At 53.1% G+C, this 16,772-nt stretch overlaps 6 protein-coding genes across 6 annotated transcripts; 3 read left to right on the top strand and 3 right to left on the bottom strand.

Annotated features, from left to right (window-relative positions):
• Nucleotides 1–133: 133 nt before the first annotated feature.
• Nucleotides 134–1,337, bottom strand: J4E92_001884 (uncharacterized protein; the record flags this gene model as incomplete). Its single annotated transcript, XM_051493292.1, has 3 exons — nt 134–922; nt 986–1,115; nt 1,165–1,337. 3 exons carry the CDS (start codon nt 1,335–1,337, stop codon nt 134–136), a joined length of 1,092 nt encoding a protein of 363 aa, XP_051356523.1.
• A 736-nt stretch (nt 1,338–2,073) lies between these two features.
• J4E92_001883 (uncharacterized protein) lies at nt 2,074–2,862 on the top strand (the record flags this gene model as incomplete). The annotated part of the gene is made up of 1 exon (XM_051493291.1): nt 2,074–2,862. One exon carries the CDS (start codon nt 2,074–2,076, stop codon nt 2,860–2,862), a length of 789 nt encoding a protein of 262 aa, XP_051356522.1.
• Nucleotides 2,863–3,504: 642 nt separating this feature from the next.
• J4E92_001882 (uncharacterized protein) lies at nt 3,505–4,866 on the top strand (the record flags this gene model as incomplete). Its single annotated transcript, XM_051493290.1, has 3 exons — nt 3,505–3,636; nt 3,687–4,670; nt 4,732–4,866. 3 exons carry the CDS (start codon nt 3,505–3,507, stop codon nt 4,864–4,866), a joined length of 1,251 nt encoding a protein of 416 aa, XP_051356521.1.
• A 1,121-nt stretch (nt 4,867–5,987) lies between these two features.
• Nucleotides 5,988–8,687, top strand: J4E92_001881 (uncharacterized protein; the record flags this gene model as incomplete). Its single annotated transcript, XM_051493289.1, has 4 exons — nt 5,988–5,993; nt 6,352–7,401; nt 7,466–8,090; nt 8,155–8,687. The coding sequence occupies 4 exons, from the start codon at nt 5,988–5,990 to the stop codon at nt 8,685–8,687; spliced, it is 2,214 nt and encodes a 737-aa protein (XP_051356520.1).
• A 232-nt stretch (nt 8,688–8,919) lies between these two features.
• J4E92_001880 (uncharacterized protein) lies at nt 8,920–10,686 on the bottom strand (the record flags this gene model as incomplete). The annotated part of the gene is made up of 2 exons (XM_051493288.1): nt 8,920–10,528; nt 10,589–10,686. 2 exons carry the CDS (start codon nt 10,684–10,686, stop codon nt 8,920–8,922), a joined length of 1,707 nt encoding a protein of 568 aa, XP_051356519.1.
• A 2,915-nt stretch (nt 10,687–13,601) lies between these two features.
• Nucleotides 13,602–16,327, bottom strand: J4E92_001879 (uncharacterized protein; the record flags this gene model as incomplete). Its single annotated transcript, XM_051493287.1, has 5 exons — nt 13,602–13,712; nt 13,767–13,954; nt 14,004–15,096; nt 15,588–16,197; nt 16,293–16,327. The coding sequence occupies 5 exons, from the start codon at nt 16,325–16,327 to the stop codon at nt 13,602–13,604; spliced, it is 2,037 nt and encodes a 678-aa protein (XP_051356518.1).
• Between the last annotated feature and the right edge of the window lie 445 nt (nt 16,328–16,772).

Genomic DNA, 16,772 nt, shown 5'->3' with positions numbered 1-16,772 from the left:
CTCATTTGGTATGCGGCGCAAGAGTTGAAAGGCCAGAGTGTCCAATTGAACGTATGTCTATCTAGTTTTCATTTCCAGGAATCCTCCAAGTTATCGAGCACATTGTCTGCGCTTTATTGTTCCACGTGGTACTCTATGATCCGCCGATGATATCTGCTGTATGGGTCGGCTTTCCTTCAGCCCCCGTCTTGTCCGCACCACTATCGCGGTACTCATCCAGCGACGGCGTGTCGGCATAGCACATCTTCATGAAGCTCTCGGGATAACGTCCACCGCTAACCTCTGCCTCTTCGCACGCCTTGCGAATCTTCTGTTCCTCCTCCTTGCTTAGCTCAACCTTCACACTCGCGACGTTCTCCTCCAGGCGCTCAGGCTTGGTAGTACCCGGGATTGGGAAGATGTCGTCACCCTGTGCCATCAACCACGCCAGTGTCAACTGACCAGGCGTAACGCCCTTCGCCTTCGCAATCTCGGTGATGCGGTCCACGAGCTTCAGGTTTTTGGGGAAGTTCTCGGCACTGAATCGGGGCGCATAGCTACGGAAGTCGCCTTCCTCAAAGTCATCTGGGCTCTTGATGGCGCCAGTCAGCATACCGCGACTTAGTGGTGAGTACGCCACAACTGCCACGCCAAGCTCGCGGCATGTCTTGAGTAGATCGACTTGCTTGCTCTCGATCTCCAGCGCGAAGGGTGAGTATTCGACCTGTACGGCGGAGATGGGGTGGACCTTGTGCGCTCTTCGTAGAGTCTCAGAGCTGACTTCTGACAGACCGAGATACTTTACTTTCTTGAGATTGACAAGGTCGGCCATGGCTTGCACGGTGAGCTCAATTGGCGTCTTCTGGTCGACGCGGTGACAGTAGTAAAGGTCCACCTGCTCGATTCCGAGACGCTGAAGAGACTTCTCGATGGCTACTTTAACCTGAAAGTAGGTTTAAGAAGTCAGCGTATGTCTCAGTCGCAGTTTTTCAATTAATTGACTGACGTGTTCTGGAGAAGTGTCGATTGTACCCATCGAGTCCTTGAAAGCAAACTTGGTAGCAAGAAAGATGTCCTTGCGCTTGTCTGGGTTGGCCTTGAACCACTGTCCGATCAAGTCTTCGTTGTCGCCGTAACTAGAATAGCTGTTAGCTGTTGTCAGACCCAATGACCCGATAACCATACACATCAGAAGAGTCCCAGAAGCGTTCGCCTAGCTTATGGGCCAAGTCAAGCATTGCCAGACGTTCAGAGTCAGGCTTCGGCTTGCCATAGAATGAGGACAAGCCCATGAGGCCGAAACCCAGGCGGTTGACTTGAGGGCCATCGCGACCGAGAGGTGCAGTGGGCAGAGACATTGTGGTATTGAGTAATGAGGTTTGGTTCAGATAAAAGACAGATTGTTGTGCAATTCGACCGGAAGGGACTTGGTTTTAAGTGTGAAAGAGGCACTGGAACGGACGAAGTAAAATAAGCTTAATTATCGGGTACCTGATTGCAATGACGCTGGTATCCCACCCGCATTGACCTCACTTGCCACTAACTTCTTAACCCCGCTATGCATGAGATCATACCTATGCATCTGCCACGAGTACTGTAGCTTCACATCCTATTGAGATGTAGTACCTCAACGGAGATTGAAACCTAAGGGCCGACTCTGTGAGCAATTTGTTTGTTCGTCCGAAGAATTGAGCATCGTGAAATTCCCCGCTCTGGAGTCGGCGGAGCAAGACGGAGATAAGCTACCAGAGCTCCGGTCACATGGCTGAAGCCTGAAGGAGGTACCAGTTGGTCCGGAGTGAAGCATCAGGCATCCAGGGTGTATTTGACGCGTTGCGCGTTGTGTCGCATGGCATGGAGGTCTCTCACGCGTCGCGGCAGGCGACAAGGTTCTATCCCCAAGGTTCCCGCCAAGCTCCCCGATGACCAAGTTAGCGTCCGTCAAACCTCACTACATCACACCTCCCCCACCAATGCATACCCTAGTACCTTCTTTGTAATGCGGTCGCCATGCTTACGCGACGCCGACGTTCAACCTCAGACAATCTGCTCGCGCACTTACACCTACAAATAATCTAGTAAAGGCAGCACAGCATGACCGCCGAAGTACGCGACCTCAAGCCGCTCAACATCAGACCCGTCCAGCATCAAGTCCACGACCCGCTCAAGACAGACCCTTTCGCCTTCGATCACCACGATGACACCATCCACGTCCTCCTATGCGCCTCAGGTTCTGTTGCGACCATCAAGATACCGAACATGATCAACGCGCTTGCGAAACACGCGAACGTACGAATACGGCTTGTCTTCACGGCTGCGGCAACCAACTTCTTGCAAGGCCAGAGCGGGGAGCAGCCTTCGATAGAGGAGATAGAGGCGTTGCCGAACGTGGACGGAGTATACTTTGACGAGGACGAGTGGAGAGAGCCATGGATCCGAGGCAACAAGATCCTCCACATTGAGCTACGGCGATGGGCAGACATCATGGTCATTGCACCCTTGAGTGCTGACCTACTCGCCAAGATCACACAGGGCTGGTCAGATAACCTCCTACTGTCCGTCGCGCGCGCATGGGATACCACAGGTCTGATCGATCCGGTGAGGAGCATACCAGGCGTGCAATGGCCGCAAGAAGATGGCGGCGTACGGAAGAAGAGGATACTAGTCGCTCCGAGCATGAATACCGCCATGTGGTTCCAGCCCATCACCAAGAAACAGTTGCATGTGCTGGAAGAAGAGTGGGGAGTAAAGAATAGAGGCTGGTATGAGGTACTGCAACCTATGGAGAAAGAGCTAGCGTGTGGAGACATTGGTGGCGGCGCGATGAAAGATTGGAGGGAGATTGTGGAAGTGGTTGAGCAGCGGCTAGGCCTGCTGCCGTGATAGCTTCTCACATGCACTCTTCTTGTACGGTTAGAGTCCCTACTGCTTAGAAAAATACTAATATCTATGTCAGGGATTCAAGCCACATCGTGCTACGCCATCGCATATATACCCGAGCACAGAACGGCGCAGCAAGAGAGAGGGCATACTGCTTCACGTGAGCAAAAAGATGGCATACACAAAAGAGCAAAAAGACAGAACTTAGATAGGTGCCCCTCTCACGCACCGTATGCTGACAGCCTCCTTAATTTCTTAAACCAGACCACGGTCTGTGCTGTCTCGCTTCTGTCTTTGTTGATGCTCGAATCGGCGACCTTGACCTAGCGAGCTGAGCAGGCGATATGCCCAACGGCGCCAGGCCGGACTCGAGTCTTGATGAATAACTCTTGAAAGTCAACGTCTTTATACCAGAGGCTACCAGTTATACTATATCAGAGGTGAGGAAATCCATGTTGCAATGTCGACAGTGACAGTGATGGGCGTTGAGCGTTTGTTGTGGTGGTCGGTGTTGCGAAAACTGAGACCTTCGTTCACCTGGTGACAAGAACCAAACGAGACTGAAACTAGAGCAATGAGAGCGCGATGTCGTCATTTACGCGCCTTCACTTTATGGAGTTTAGCAAAGTTCTCGATCACAATAACATGAACTGTCAGCCTGACGATTACCGCCAGCAGAACAACATGGCGCCCAGCAAGTCCACAGCAAACGCAGATGTCCCAGCCTCCCCGAGCGCTACCTATTCTAGTTCTGTTCTTGCAACCTTGAAGTCGTCGGTAAGTAATCGCTTCTCTCACCTTGGTGTTTGCTTTTGACATGTGGGCAGATACAGAACACGAAAGCGAAGCTCAACGCTCTCCGGCCAACCAAACAACCGAAGGTTACCAAACCAGGAACGAGGAGCAAGACGGTCGACGAGCGAGAGCGTCTCCAACGAACAGCAAAACGACTTTCCGTCATCGATGAGCTTGCTACTGGCCTTAATGTCTCCTCCACCAGCGACGAACTGCGGAGCGACCCCGCAGCGTCATCAATCCTATCCACCGGCTCCGATCCCCATCCTTCGCTCACAGCGCGCGACTTCGAAGTCGGCGGTACGCTTGGTCGTGGGAAATTTGGGCGCGTATACCTCGCCCGTCATCTCGCGACAGATTACGTGTGCGCTCTCAAGATCATATCAAAAGCGCAGGCTACAACACAAGAAGAGGAGAAGTTGATACGCCGCGAGCTAGAGATCCATCAAAACCTCGCGCATAAGAACATCTTGAAGTTACTGTCATGGTTTCACGATGACGAATCGATATACCTTGTGCTCGAATTTGCTCCGGGTGGCAGTCTTTACTCGAAGATGAACAAGCAGCCCAAGGGTAGGTTCACAGAGCACCAAACAGCCGTCTATATCGCTCAACTCACGTCCGCACTGCGCTACATGCATAGCAAAAACATCATGCACCGCGACATCAAGCCCGAAAACATACTACTTGGTTTCCACGGCGAGATCAAGCTTGCTGACTTTGGATACTCCGTACACTCAGAGTCAGGGTTCCGATCAACGGTGTGCGGCACACTAGATTACCTAAGCCCAGAGGTTGCGGTCATGACGCTCAAGCCCGGAATGAGCGGAGGGTGGTACACGAAGGCGATCGACCAGTGGAGTCTGGGCGTCTTGATGTACGAGCTTCTTGTGGGTAAGCCGCCATTCGAGATGAAAGACATGAAGAGCACACAAAAGAAGATTGCGAACTTCAAGGGTAAAGGCATCAAGTTCCCAGGACATGTCAGCGAGCGCGCGGAGGAGCTGATTCGCGAGGTAAGTAACACCCTCTCGCCTTATGTGTGCTCACAACAAAGCCGTACTGACTTCGCAAAAGTTGCTCAATTTGGATGCTGAGAAGCGGATGAGTCTTGACGACGTTATGACACACCCTTGGATCGTCGACCACGTCGCAAAGTCGGTTCAGTCAGGCATCCGATCATTTGATCAGCTGCTTCAGCTTGGTGCCTGAGGGCCTGATGAGGCGGTGGAATATCGTCACAGATGGGGGCCGAATTGTATGTCTAGTGTCCTCACCCTGCCAAACAGCGATCTCGTATTTGACGGGCCGAATATGGCGGCTGCCTGATACTTCAGCTTCTGACCTGTCCTGCACCTCGGGAGGCAGCCATATCAAGCCATGTACTACGCACTGTCTCAAGATTTGCGCAGGCCGGTAGGGGATCGGGACTAGTGTTGGCGGGTTCGGGTGAGCATCAGATGGCACTTACCCATGAATGGTATCCCGTTGAGCTTGTAGTCTACCTCAAGATGATGCAACGAGCATCCCGTACAATAAGCCTTCCGCTAGGCAGATCCGATTCGTCATGTTTCTAAATGCGGTAAATTTTGAGAGGTGGTGGTTGAACTGCGTGCACGACATGAGATGTACCTGTCAAACGTGGAGGTCTTGGCACGACCTCAGGGGCATGTTGACGTTACAGAACGTAACATGAACAGCAACATTCATCCATTACGCTCAACATCTGAATATTGCACATTTCCACAAACTCTGGCTGTTCTCACAGCTTGCCATCTTTTGTCAAGAATATGTCTGGTGGACCCTGACCGGTGGCCGTAATAGCTCTGGTCGCTCGCCTAGCCATGCAAGCGCCATGCTGCATTGGATACTCGTCCGCGCCTCACCCTCAATGCTGCATGCTGTGCCATGCTTGGCGCGCTATTGCTGTGCGGTGGCACACCAGCAAAAAGCGACATAAACATGCGAGAAAAAGCTATTGCACTTAGCGTTTGATGATCTCATTGGCGGTTGGACTCGCCTATGGTCTCGCGCAATCCCAATCCACGTCCTTCAGTAAACGCCTCGATGCACATGTGTGTTTGAGCCAAGACGCAATGACACGCCCGCGATGCGCTTTGCAATGGCTTGCATTGTTCCATGGTGCAGAGATGGGCTGTGGACGCCGGATGGGCGGTGCATAGATCGCAGCTGAGCGCTGTTTATTGGTAGGTTGTAGATTTTCAGCCTTACTAGCAGGCTAGCTAACTCAAAGGCGGGTGTCGATTGCGGAGATCCTGACGCTATCACTCATCCATCTGATTGCGGCTCAGGCCTCCCGAGAGCCTAGACCGATGAAGGTAAAGCACTTCAGGGTGCGCCTTTGCTTCGTTTACTCGTTTATACTCCTATATCAGGTCGGAACATCCTGCAGTCTTCCAGCTGAGACATCACCAGCTTTTGAAGTTCCCAACACTTCGGCTGTCACTTCCCTCTCGGCCACGTGGGTCTTGTACTATCTTGTTGAGCAGTGTACTTTGTTTTATTCACTGCTCGTGCGTCGTCCAATAATCCTTCCTATTTCTTTGGACGAGACCGGCCTCGAGGCCAACACACATCATTATGCTGAAGAATACACTACTCCTGGCTTCAACAGCACTCGTCGCAGCGCAATCCTCCTCCTCTGAGCCATGCGCGAGTGTTGCGTCACAGCTCCAGGAATCGACGAGTATCGAGGCACAGGCCGCGTTTGACTGTCTGGATTCAGTCCCAGTTGACGTCCAAGGAAACTCTCAACTGATCGATGAGCTAAAGGAGCTTTGGCAGTTCCAGTCTGAACTCGTATGGCTGAAGAAACCTGGCGATGACTGGGAGTTCGGACCCCTGGATATCGAAGCCGAACTGGACAACGTAAAGAACAACCTCGATTCTTTCTCCAGCGAATATGCGGTTCAACTCGCCATCCAAAACATCACTATCCGGACCGGAAATTTCCACTTCAACTACCGGCCTGATATACTTCAGGTGTTCTCATTCTTCAGACAGGCCAATGTTGCGTCCATCTCCGAGGATGGCAAAGCGCTTCCAAAGCTCTATTTGGCTGATGATGTTGCAAGTGTAGCCGAGGGTAGCTCAGATGTTTCCGAGATCACGGAAATCAACGGTCAGAACCCATACGACTTCCTGACGTCTAATTCCTGGTCACAGTACATCGACTCCGATGGACTACTCAACAACATGCTGGCAAAGGGAGACACGGATAACACTGGCGCGTTTATGGATCAAACGAAATACGACGGCCCCAGCACTGATATCACTTGGGCAAATGGCTCTACAGCTTCCGTTCCGAACGGAGCTAGCACAGATCGCAGCTTCGTTGGCATAACCGATGGACAGTCTTTCTTCGATACCTTCTGCGTCGGTTCAAGCGACTCACCTCTCTCAGCTAGCACAAAGGGTGCTTCTGACTCGTCCGATGTCGCTCTTCCAAAACCCATGCTACCTTCTGTATTCAACCACATTATTGCGCCCAGTGCTCCCGGTCCAGTTCCTCGAATTCCTCTCGGTACAAACCGCAACAAACGACAAACGATGGGAACATCCCCCGGTTCCTATGCGGAGAACGTTGTTGCAGCGGACTCGAACGGTGTTGTTGTTGGTGCCTTCCTCAGTGGAGAAGGTTATGATGATATAGCGGTCCTCAAGATCATATCATTCAGCAACCCGGGTAGTGACTTGACCGAAAGTGAGTTCGGCACGGATTTCCAGGTAAGTCATTGATAAACAGCGTGCATACCAGACATGAACTGACGTCATCTTCTCCGCCACATAGCAAACCGTTTCTTCCTTCCTCACTCAATGCATGGGCGAGAACAAGCAGAAACTCATCATCGATCTGCGCGAGAATGGAGGCGGCAGCACAAACCTACTTCTCGACACATTCATACAGCTGTTCCCCGAGATGGAGCCTTTCTCTGGACAGCGATACAGGGCCAGCGATGCTTTTGTTAAGATTGGCGATGCGGTTAATGAGATCAGAAGTGACTCCGCCAAGGCTAATGAGTATGCCTCATTGCTCAATGAGAGCATAGAAGAGGGCTCCATGTACAGATATTGGTCATGGTGGCACTTCCGCAATGCTGACGGGGCCGACTTCAAGGGCTGGGATGACTTTGATGGTCCGGTCGAATTGAACGGCGACTCATTCACCAGGACGATGCGGTACAACTACACCGATCAAGTGTCCATCCTTCCCCCAGACTGGTATTTCACGAACGGCACTCGTCCCACCCCTTTCAAGGCGGAGAACGTCGTCATGTACACCGATGCCCTATGTGGTTCATCTTGCGCTTCTTTCCACGAAGAGCTCAAGAACATCGCCGGTGTCAAGGCAGTGACAGTCGGTGGCCGTCCAGAGAACAAGCCCATCCAAACTGTGACCGGATCAAAGGGTGGTGGTAAGTAACATCCCTATAAGCTTTACACATGAGACGTGCGCTGACATGGTACACCACGATTTAGAAGTAACGCCTCTGTTTTTCTGGCAACAGTACGCCCAAGTCGCATTGAACATAAGCACCGCCCTTTCCCTATCGGCCTACTCCGACAATGACGCCGCCCTCTCTGCCGTCGCCAACGTCCCGCAAGTACTTACACGCGCCGGAGACCGATCATCGCGCCTTCAGTCCCAAGACCAGGTCCGAAAAGGCGATGCTTCAGGAACGCCTCTGCAGTACATCTACGAAGCCAGTGACTGCAAGATCTTTTACACTGCGACCACCTACGCTGATCCTGACGCTGCTTGGAAGCAAGCCTGGGACGCCTTCCAGGACGACAGCAAGTGTGTCGAGGGCTCTACGGGACATGCGAGTTCCATCTCCGGAGGCTTCAAGGCATACGGTCCGGGCGAGCTTAAGGCGGAGGATCAACCTAAGGGAAATGGAGGCGGAAGCGGAGGCAGTGGAAACGGGGATGACGAAAGCGCTGCGAGCATTGCAGGAGTAAGTGGCTTGGTGATTACCGCTGCTGCTATCGTCAGCGCTATGATGCTGTAGATAGGCTGTGGTGTTTCCGCCCTCGCGTTCCAATGTTCATAGCAACTTCGCCTAATTCTTTTCCTATACATTGCGACACCTAATACCATTGCACTTCTTGAAGTTGCAGTATTAACCAAAGTTGAACTTGCAATTAATCTATGATACCAAACCCCCATGTCCCCATCCCATCATTATATAACCAGGGGTATATCGTCATCTATCGTGCTTCACGTTCCATTTCCAGGCTGGCCTAGTTGGGCCGCAGCACAACATCTCCAACACAAAGCACCATGTTCTTGAAGAACCTTCTCCACTCCAAAGGATCTCCACTAGCTTTGACAAACCTCACCTCCCAGTAGGCACTTCCATCATAGACGGCCTTTTCGATGACGATATGGCCGTTCAAGCCTTGTCTTCGTCCATCTGCCATCTTCACCCGTATAGAGGCTGTCCCAGCTTTTTCCGCTTCCTCGATCTGCGTCTCGGTGAAGGTCGGTGAAGGGACGCCTAGGCGATGCAGAGCTGTAAGGAGGAGAGGCAAGAGTAGACCAAGGTTATGCGGAGATATGAAACGCGCCAGAGAATAGGATGGAAGAATATCGGCGAACTTTCGAGCTGCTTGCGTAAAGGTCAAAGGCACACCTGGAGTCGAGCTGAATTGTGTCATGGACGGGTCCTGCGATAGCATATCCTGTGTTGATGAGGGAAGCTGCGATAAACAGGGCGTAGAGCTCAGGTTAATAGGGCGATTGTCGGGTATTGTAACAGGTTGCGAGGCGGAAATGCCGTCGTGAGAGGCGAGACGTGGGGGTCGCTCCCAGTCGAAGGGTGTTTCTGCCGATGGAGTCTCGGGTTGTGTGGAGGAGAGGAAGTTTACAGCGCTTGAGCGACGAGGGTCTGCATCAGTGTCTATATCCATCGCATCGCCATCTTCGTCTGCATCTTGCGAGAACTCTCTTTGTGACTGTGTTGGCGGCCTTGTGAAGTCGATACGAAGTTGCGATAACATCTGCGTCGCCAATCCTACTGGATTTGCATTGCGTCCGCTTGCAGTCAGGTATGGGTTCTTGCGTGTACACCAGGGGTGTGTGCGTATCTCATCGAGAGTAAAGCGCTCTTTCGGGTCGACTTTCAGCATGCCGCGGAGCAGACTGAGTAGCTCCGCTGGAATCTTGCTCCAAAGTTCGTCAGTAGTGTGTCCCCCAGTTTCGACGTATTCCTTGAACTCTGCAGAGCGCTTAGTTGGCTCGTCCCAAGGGGTGTTACCGACTAAGAGGACGAAGAGCACGATGCCACAACTCCAGACATCGCAGATGTTCGCCGCGTAGCCGGTGTCTAGCATGTCGGCCCTCTTGCTCCGCCTCCCTGATACGATTTCCGGGGCGATGTACGGCGGCGAGCCACATACAGTGTTGCAGAGTCGCAATTGCCCGTCCTTCTTGAACAATGCTGCCAACCCGAAATCGGAGAGTTTGAGATCCCCCTCGGCGCTCAGCAATACATTCTCGGGTTTAATGTCTCGATGCGCAACACCCATGCTGTGCATATATGCCACGGCGTTGACCAGTTGCGTGAAGTAGAGATGCGCAATGTCTTCGCCCACACCTTCGTCTGCCTCGATCTTGTCGAACAAGTCTCCGCCCTCGGCCAGCTCCATGGCGATCCACGTCCATAGTGCATCCTCCCCAGACCCTAAGCAGTGTATGATGTTCTGGTGCTTCCCGAGATGTGTATGTAGAACGACCTCCATCTTGATTTGTTTCGGAGTGAGGCGGCCTGTCTTGAGGGCATGTTCTTTATTGATGAACTTGATCGCGATGACGGGTTTGGGCGAGTTGTGCGGGACGGCCTTGCGGATGCTGGAGATCTACCATGAGCGAATGACTCCCAAAACTTGACGAGGAGAGATTACAACGTACGAGGCATAGGCACCTTGCCCGATTGTCTTACTCACGAGCCGGAAGGGCAGGTTTGTAGGCAGAGGAGCCATCTGGCTGTTGGGCGGCGCCGGGCCCATGGTGTCGAGGTGTAGAGGAGGTATGTGCGGGGAAGCGAGTTGAAAGCGATCGAGGACAAAGGACCTGAGATGCGCGAATGAGATCCGGTGGTATTTTGTGGTGTTGACTGTATGTTGGTGCCTAATTGCCGCTATCGCAACAGTCTCGAGGATCGCGTCAAACCCGAAAACAGAGCGCACGGACTGGATGCCACGCGCAACGCGAACACGCCAGCTCACGTGGTCGCGACGCTTCCAAGGTTTGTCTCGTGTCAACCGATCTGCCTCGGCCCAAGATACCGCATGCCGAAACCTTCTTTCCACCCATGGAACCCTTCCGCACTACCTCCTTAGCTCTAGGACGTCATTATCTCCCTACCCCGAATGTAGCATCAAATCCCGCGATTCCCGCGAGACACAAGCCTTCTTCGTTGCAAGCCACAAATGCCTCGGTTCGCAGAGGCTTGCTCGACGGGGAAAGTGTGCCTGTCGATCGCGACTACGCGTCGTACCATAAGAAGCATCGGAGTCCGCGGGCCTAGACGTTTGGCGCTACAAGCAACAACTAGCCATGCATGGCATCGATGACGGAGCGAGTGAAGACCCTGCCCATCAAATCCAGTGGTATGTCTATCTCCACCAGGCCTCCATTCGTACACGCACAGCAGACGCGCAGATCGCATACTGCTCTGTCCCAACATCCAAGACCGCTACGATATCTACGTTTCTCCGACTTCACATGCACAGGTGAGAAACTTCCCGTTACCTTCTCACCTTACACTTTATGAGTAATCTGTGGAGTCAGCTTAGCGCCACTGACATTCGAGTCTCTTCTTCTATCCTACACAGCGACGCTTGCAAAACTTACCACATCCTCGGGACCGAGTGCACGTTTTCTGCCACCCAGCATGACCATGTGGCATTTCAAACTTTAACTACACAATGCAGGGTCCCCCCTTTTCACACTGGACAGAAGAGGATGCTCGTGGACTTGTCGGAGGGTTCATGGGGACAAAACGCTACCACCTGCCACATACATCAAATGCGAGACGCAACCACGGCCGTTCGAGACGGAATTAGTCATCCGCAATCCATGTATATTCCCCTGCATCACATGCATCTGACCGAGGAGACCACGACGGCGGAGTACACCAAACCCCATGGGAACTGCGCCGTTTGTTCTAAGAAAACCCTATCTAACAAACCTAATCTGCAACCCACTGAAAGCCACTACACGGCTATATGCGGTCGGAGATGCACGATGGTCACCGGCCCGAGAGGGTTGTTCCGAAGTCGAGTCGCAAACGCTGACTATGCAGCGGAGGATGCAGATGGCTGACGTACTCAGTAAGTACCGGCGTTTTGATCGCTTCTGATGCATGTGCCTTGTAGATCTGAGCTCGGCATCGAGGCACGAATACCCGACAATCGTATCACGGTAGAAATAGATAATAAAGGCTTGGCTCACCGTGTTACCAAGTTGCTGGCATCGCCGTTGCGTACCCTGCATTCACTTTGATGGTATGACAGTTCTCACCCCTTGAACCTTATCACCGCATGAACACCCCATCTCACGTACACCTTCCGTTCATTCGATTTCTCGGAGCTTTCACCGAAAGCGAATTCCGACAACGACTCTCGGCACCGAGCTCCGATGCGTAGCCTTGCCCTCCGCCAAACAGCTTCCCCGGTCTTCCTCCGCACCAACCACGGACCCCGGAGCACATCGCCTGCGCGGGCAACGCACCACATCTTCGGTGATCTCCATCGATGTCACCAGCCTACCAGCAAAGCCCACAGAAGTAGCTTTCGGAGTTAATTGCAGAGACCCCTGGCATTTTCGCTGATCAACATGATTCGCGAAGTCCGGTCAAGTCCTGCATCCTGACTTCTGACAGATGATGAGGCAGGGTATGTCCGGTCGTGCTGCTGCGAAGGTAACTGCGATGTTGGATCAGAGGGGGTAGCGCTAGGGGATGCTAAAGAGTTTGGGCCCAGACTTGCAAAGGCGTGGTCGATGTTTTCACGAGGGTGGTGCACATGTTTATGTAATGCGGAAGCTGAGGTAAGGCGGCCGTGCAGTCCAACAATGCAGGCATGCCATGGCTTGCGACTATTGAGCCCATTACTTGCGTTGACGTCGTTACCAGCAATAAGACAAAGTGTGTAGTATCGTTATGAGTTCTTCTATAGCATGAGGGTATCATCGGAAACCTCCTATTAGGGTGCGCTAGGGTTCAGTCGCATCGCATCGTCCGTCCGATGCGAATCAAGTGCCTTCGTCTGTCGTAAGGGTGCCTTCCCCACATCCAACATCATGGTCACCCGTCCTCAACCTAAACTGACAAAAGACTCGGCGAAAGAACCGTGGCTATGTCGACCCAATCATCCTCATTGAGACTCTCGCTTGTCGGAAAGTGTAAAAGTTACGGGAATAACAGCCGGAATACAGCCGCGCGTGGTTACCTCAGATGAGTGATCTGGGTAACCTACTGCGAATTTCGGTCTTAAACTTTCGTATCGGTTGGGGAAAAGAAGAAAAAGAGATCAGCTTCCAACTTCAGTTGTTGGAAACGTTTCGTGACGAGTGCTCGCAGATCGCCATCCCGCTATGACCGCCTAGGTGAAGAAAGAAAAGAAAAGACAACAAAGGTAAACAGAAGGTCGAGTAGGTCTAAGGAAAGAGGAACAGTTCCACAAACGACCACCCGATGCTAATGTTTTGGCCCGGAACCCCAAAAACGCCGCAGTCTATGACTCGATGCAATGGAGTAGGAGAAGAGGTCGATGAGCCGAAAGAAAAATGCACCAAGAAAGTGATGCCAGCTATCCAACTAAGGCGATTAGGCCTGAGATGGTTCAGCACTCGCATATCGTCGTCGTTTTATCTTGCGGAGAGATTCAGAATCGGTCGTGAAGGTGGCGCGATATTCATTCTATGATCGGGTGGCAGTGGGCGAAGCGACGTAGGCAGATGCTGCGGCGGCATCAAGACCACGGAGCTGAGGGCCGTACTTGGCATGCTTGACGAATTTGGGCACAGAGTCCTGTGGTGAGGTTAGCAACCCATCACAATCACAAATGTGGAAGTTAGCACGTACGCTAGACATCAGCTTGAAGATAGACTGCTGAGCCTTTTCGAATAAGGAGGCGACTTCGTTAAGACTCTGCAACATGGCTGCATCGTCGCCAACGGCACGAGTCATGCGAGTAGCCAGCTGTGTGCGAAGACTGTGGTCGATGTTGAGCTCATTCGGAGAGCCGGGAGCCAAGAAAGCATTGTACAGACCTGAGGTTGATTAGAGATTGTCTGTAAATTGGACCGTGTTCAGTCTTACCGTATGCGGCAGCAAGTGTCTCCCGGATTGTTTCGACCTTGTTATCACCCTTGTCGTTGATAGCGTCCCGATATTGCTTGTTGAACTGTTGAACCTCAAGATAGAAAGAGAGGTTCTCCTCGCACATGGTTTCCTTGAGGAACTCGCGGTACAATAGACGCCATGAAGGGTTACGGATGATGACGTTGGTACGGTTGCTGTTGGAATCGCGGGCAACGCCATCTCTTGACTTGACTGCTACATCTCCGCCTGATGGAACTTCCTCGAGGAGCCAGCCGGCGACACGCTCGCCGTGATTGGTGATATAGTAGTGTACCTGCTTTGACGGTTGGAACTGGTGTTCTGAGTTGCGAGGGTCGACTGGGGCAATAAGTTTGAGCTGCAAGAATAGCGAGCCGACCTCGATAGCTTCACGGGGGTCAACCATGGTTGAGCAGTCCATCAACCACTGTGCGGCGTTGCGTCCGTTGAAGGTGTACTCAAACTGGCGCTGAGAAGTGGGTCGGTGTTTGACAAGCTTGACCCCGACATCACACTTTGAAAACTCATGTATCGAGTCAGAATCTGACTGGGTCTCATTGGCAGTGGTACCGATAAAGCGGCGAAAGATGATCTCAACCGTCTGTTCATCGTGATGAAGCTTGTCGGTCTCAGTGTTGCGCTCGAGAACAACCAGTTGTCTCGGGTTCCTGTTAGACTCAATGACAGCCTTGACGTGGGCTGAAGCGATGCCGTTGCGGGTACAAAAGCGCTCCAGAATGTGAATGCCCTTGGGCGTGAGTTGCCAGACCGAGCTCTTGTTCATGAAATCTGTCTTGCCTTCTACCGACTCAACAAATTTAGCCTCAAGAAACTTCTGGCAAACGGAGCGAGCCATCTCCTTGGCCATTGAGAAGGTGGTCGTAGTGGTCGTCGTGACGACACGTGATGAGTCCTTGGGGTCTGGCATGCGGTTGGACTGAGAGAATTTGAGGGACCCAAGGTTGGTAATTGCTTCATCCGAAGTGAAGGTGAAGTCGATCATCCTAAAGCGAACGCGGTGTGCTGTGAGGGGAAGCGAAACCATGAGCGTCGAGAAGAGGTCCTTGAAGTCCTGAATTGATGTGTTAGCAACATTCTTGCCCATGCTCAGAATTTGGTACTGCTATAGCAGCGGCTGCGGGAAGTTCCAGGGCACAACGCAGGTGTCAGATTGCGGGCGCATTCCGAGCATGCGGCATTCCCGGTGGAAATTCAAATCGGTCCGAAAAAGCACGCGGTAAATCCAGTACTACAACAGACCTCCGCCAATCCATAGACATGTGGTTATCTCGGAAATATGAGATATTGCTCGTCGCAGCTGATCGCTCAGTGGTTCTGCGCAAGCTTCAAAAGGGTGGCCCCTTTGCTCTTTGGTGGCTTTTGGAAGTGGATCATAGTGGTTACTGTGATCAACTTCCCAAGCTTTCCCCAGGTGATCGCTGTTGTCTCGTAGGAATAGTACCTGCTAGGAAATCCGGCTCCATGGGATGTGACGGAGGTAACGAAATTATGGGCTGGGCCGATCTCGGCGGATTCAAAAAGTTGCTGGATGGTTGTACTCACCCTTGTAAAAGGCCGCTCATCGTCCGTCATGCGGAGTAACCGCGAACTTGTTTGATGCATCTTGTCGGGCTTGCCTGCTCTCGGCCTGTCTGGCAATCGGTGTGTGTTTTCCGCCTCTTCAGCTATGACGTCGCCGTCGTCGTGGGGGCTGGTGGGCTCGCGTGCGGGAGAAAGATCGGGCCCACGCGCAAGAGACTGCGAGGAGCGTGGTGCACCTGTAGCGTAAAAGGGCGATTCGGCGGGGCTCTTTGTGGTGGAAGGCGTCCTGCTCAATTCGCGGCTGCCTTTGCGGAGGAGAGGGAAGCGGGAGAGGGTGTAGCGTCTCGCGTGATTGATGGCACGGGAGGAAGGCGGGGGCGGGCTGTTCTTGCTCGCTGAAGAAGTCGCGGAAGGTGCGTCTGAGCCGGCGGAGGCAGGTGCGATAGGCGATCGGTCTGGGTGGTGGTGGTGGTGGTGGTGATGATCGGGTCGGGGATGGAGGGGCTCGCTGGTGGGAGGGCTCAGGCTGTCAGGCACAGAGGAGACAGACGCAGTCAAGGGGAGAAGAGATGTCGTCTGGAAGGGCATGCCGAGCAGAAGATGGTCGCGGAGAATCAAATCGCGGACCTCACTGAAGGGCAATGTGTGGGTACCCTAGCTGGGATTGGCCTTCACAGTCTGGGGGTCCGTGACCACTGAGTCTTCTGCCGCTTGAACAGCCCTCACACCGCCCTCCTAAGACAGCTAAGATGGCCTAGCATGGCGCCGAATTAGCCCTGGAGCTGGGCCATGACAAAGGCACTAACCGCAGCGGCCTCCTAGTCGCATACGAGACACATGGCGGCATGCACGGCCACCAACGCATGGGAATAAAGTATTTGGCCAAGGGCTTCCACGAGGCATCCCTGCCCTCTGCCGCCCCCTGTCTACGGTGAGACGCTGCCGACGACTAGGTCTCTGAGCGCCGCACGCCGACAAAGGGGACCGCCCGCGACCACGCCATGGGCCCGCCGGAAGAGGCTCGCTGCGACGACCTGGACGTCTTCAGCACGCGGCGAGCAGCTGCATGCACTCTGTCGTGGGCGACGATGGCGCCGCCTGCCCCCATCTCAGTCAGCCACCACGCGAGACAAGGCGCTCAAAGGGGACGACGTTGCTGCATGTCTGCGTCTGCACGCAAGACCGGTACGGCCAGTGATACGCGCA

Source organism: Alternaria infectoria (genome assembly GCF_024043175.1).
Source record: "Alternaria infectoria strain BMP 0036 chromosome Unknown scaffold_2, whole genome shotgun sequence".
In the NCBI taxonomy this organism is placed as follows: domain Eukaryota; kingdom Fungi; phylum Ascomycota; class Dothideomycetes; order Pleosporales; family Pleosporaceae; genus Alternaria; species Alternaria infectoria.
The sequence above is the reverse complement of the archived record's forward strand: the minus strand, read 5'-3'. Positions and strand labels throughout refer to the sequence as shown.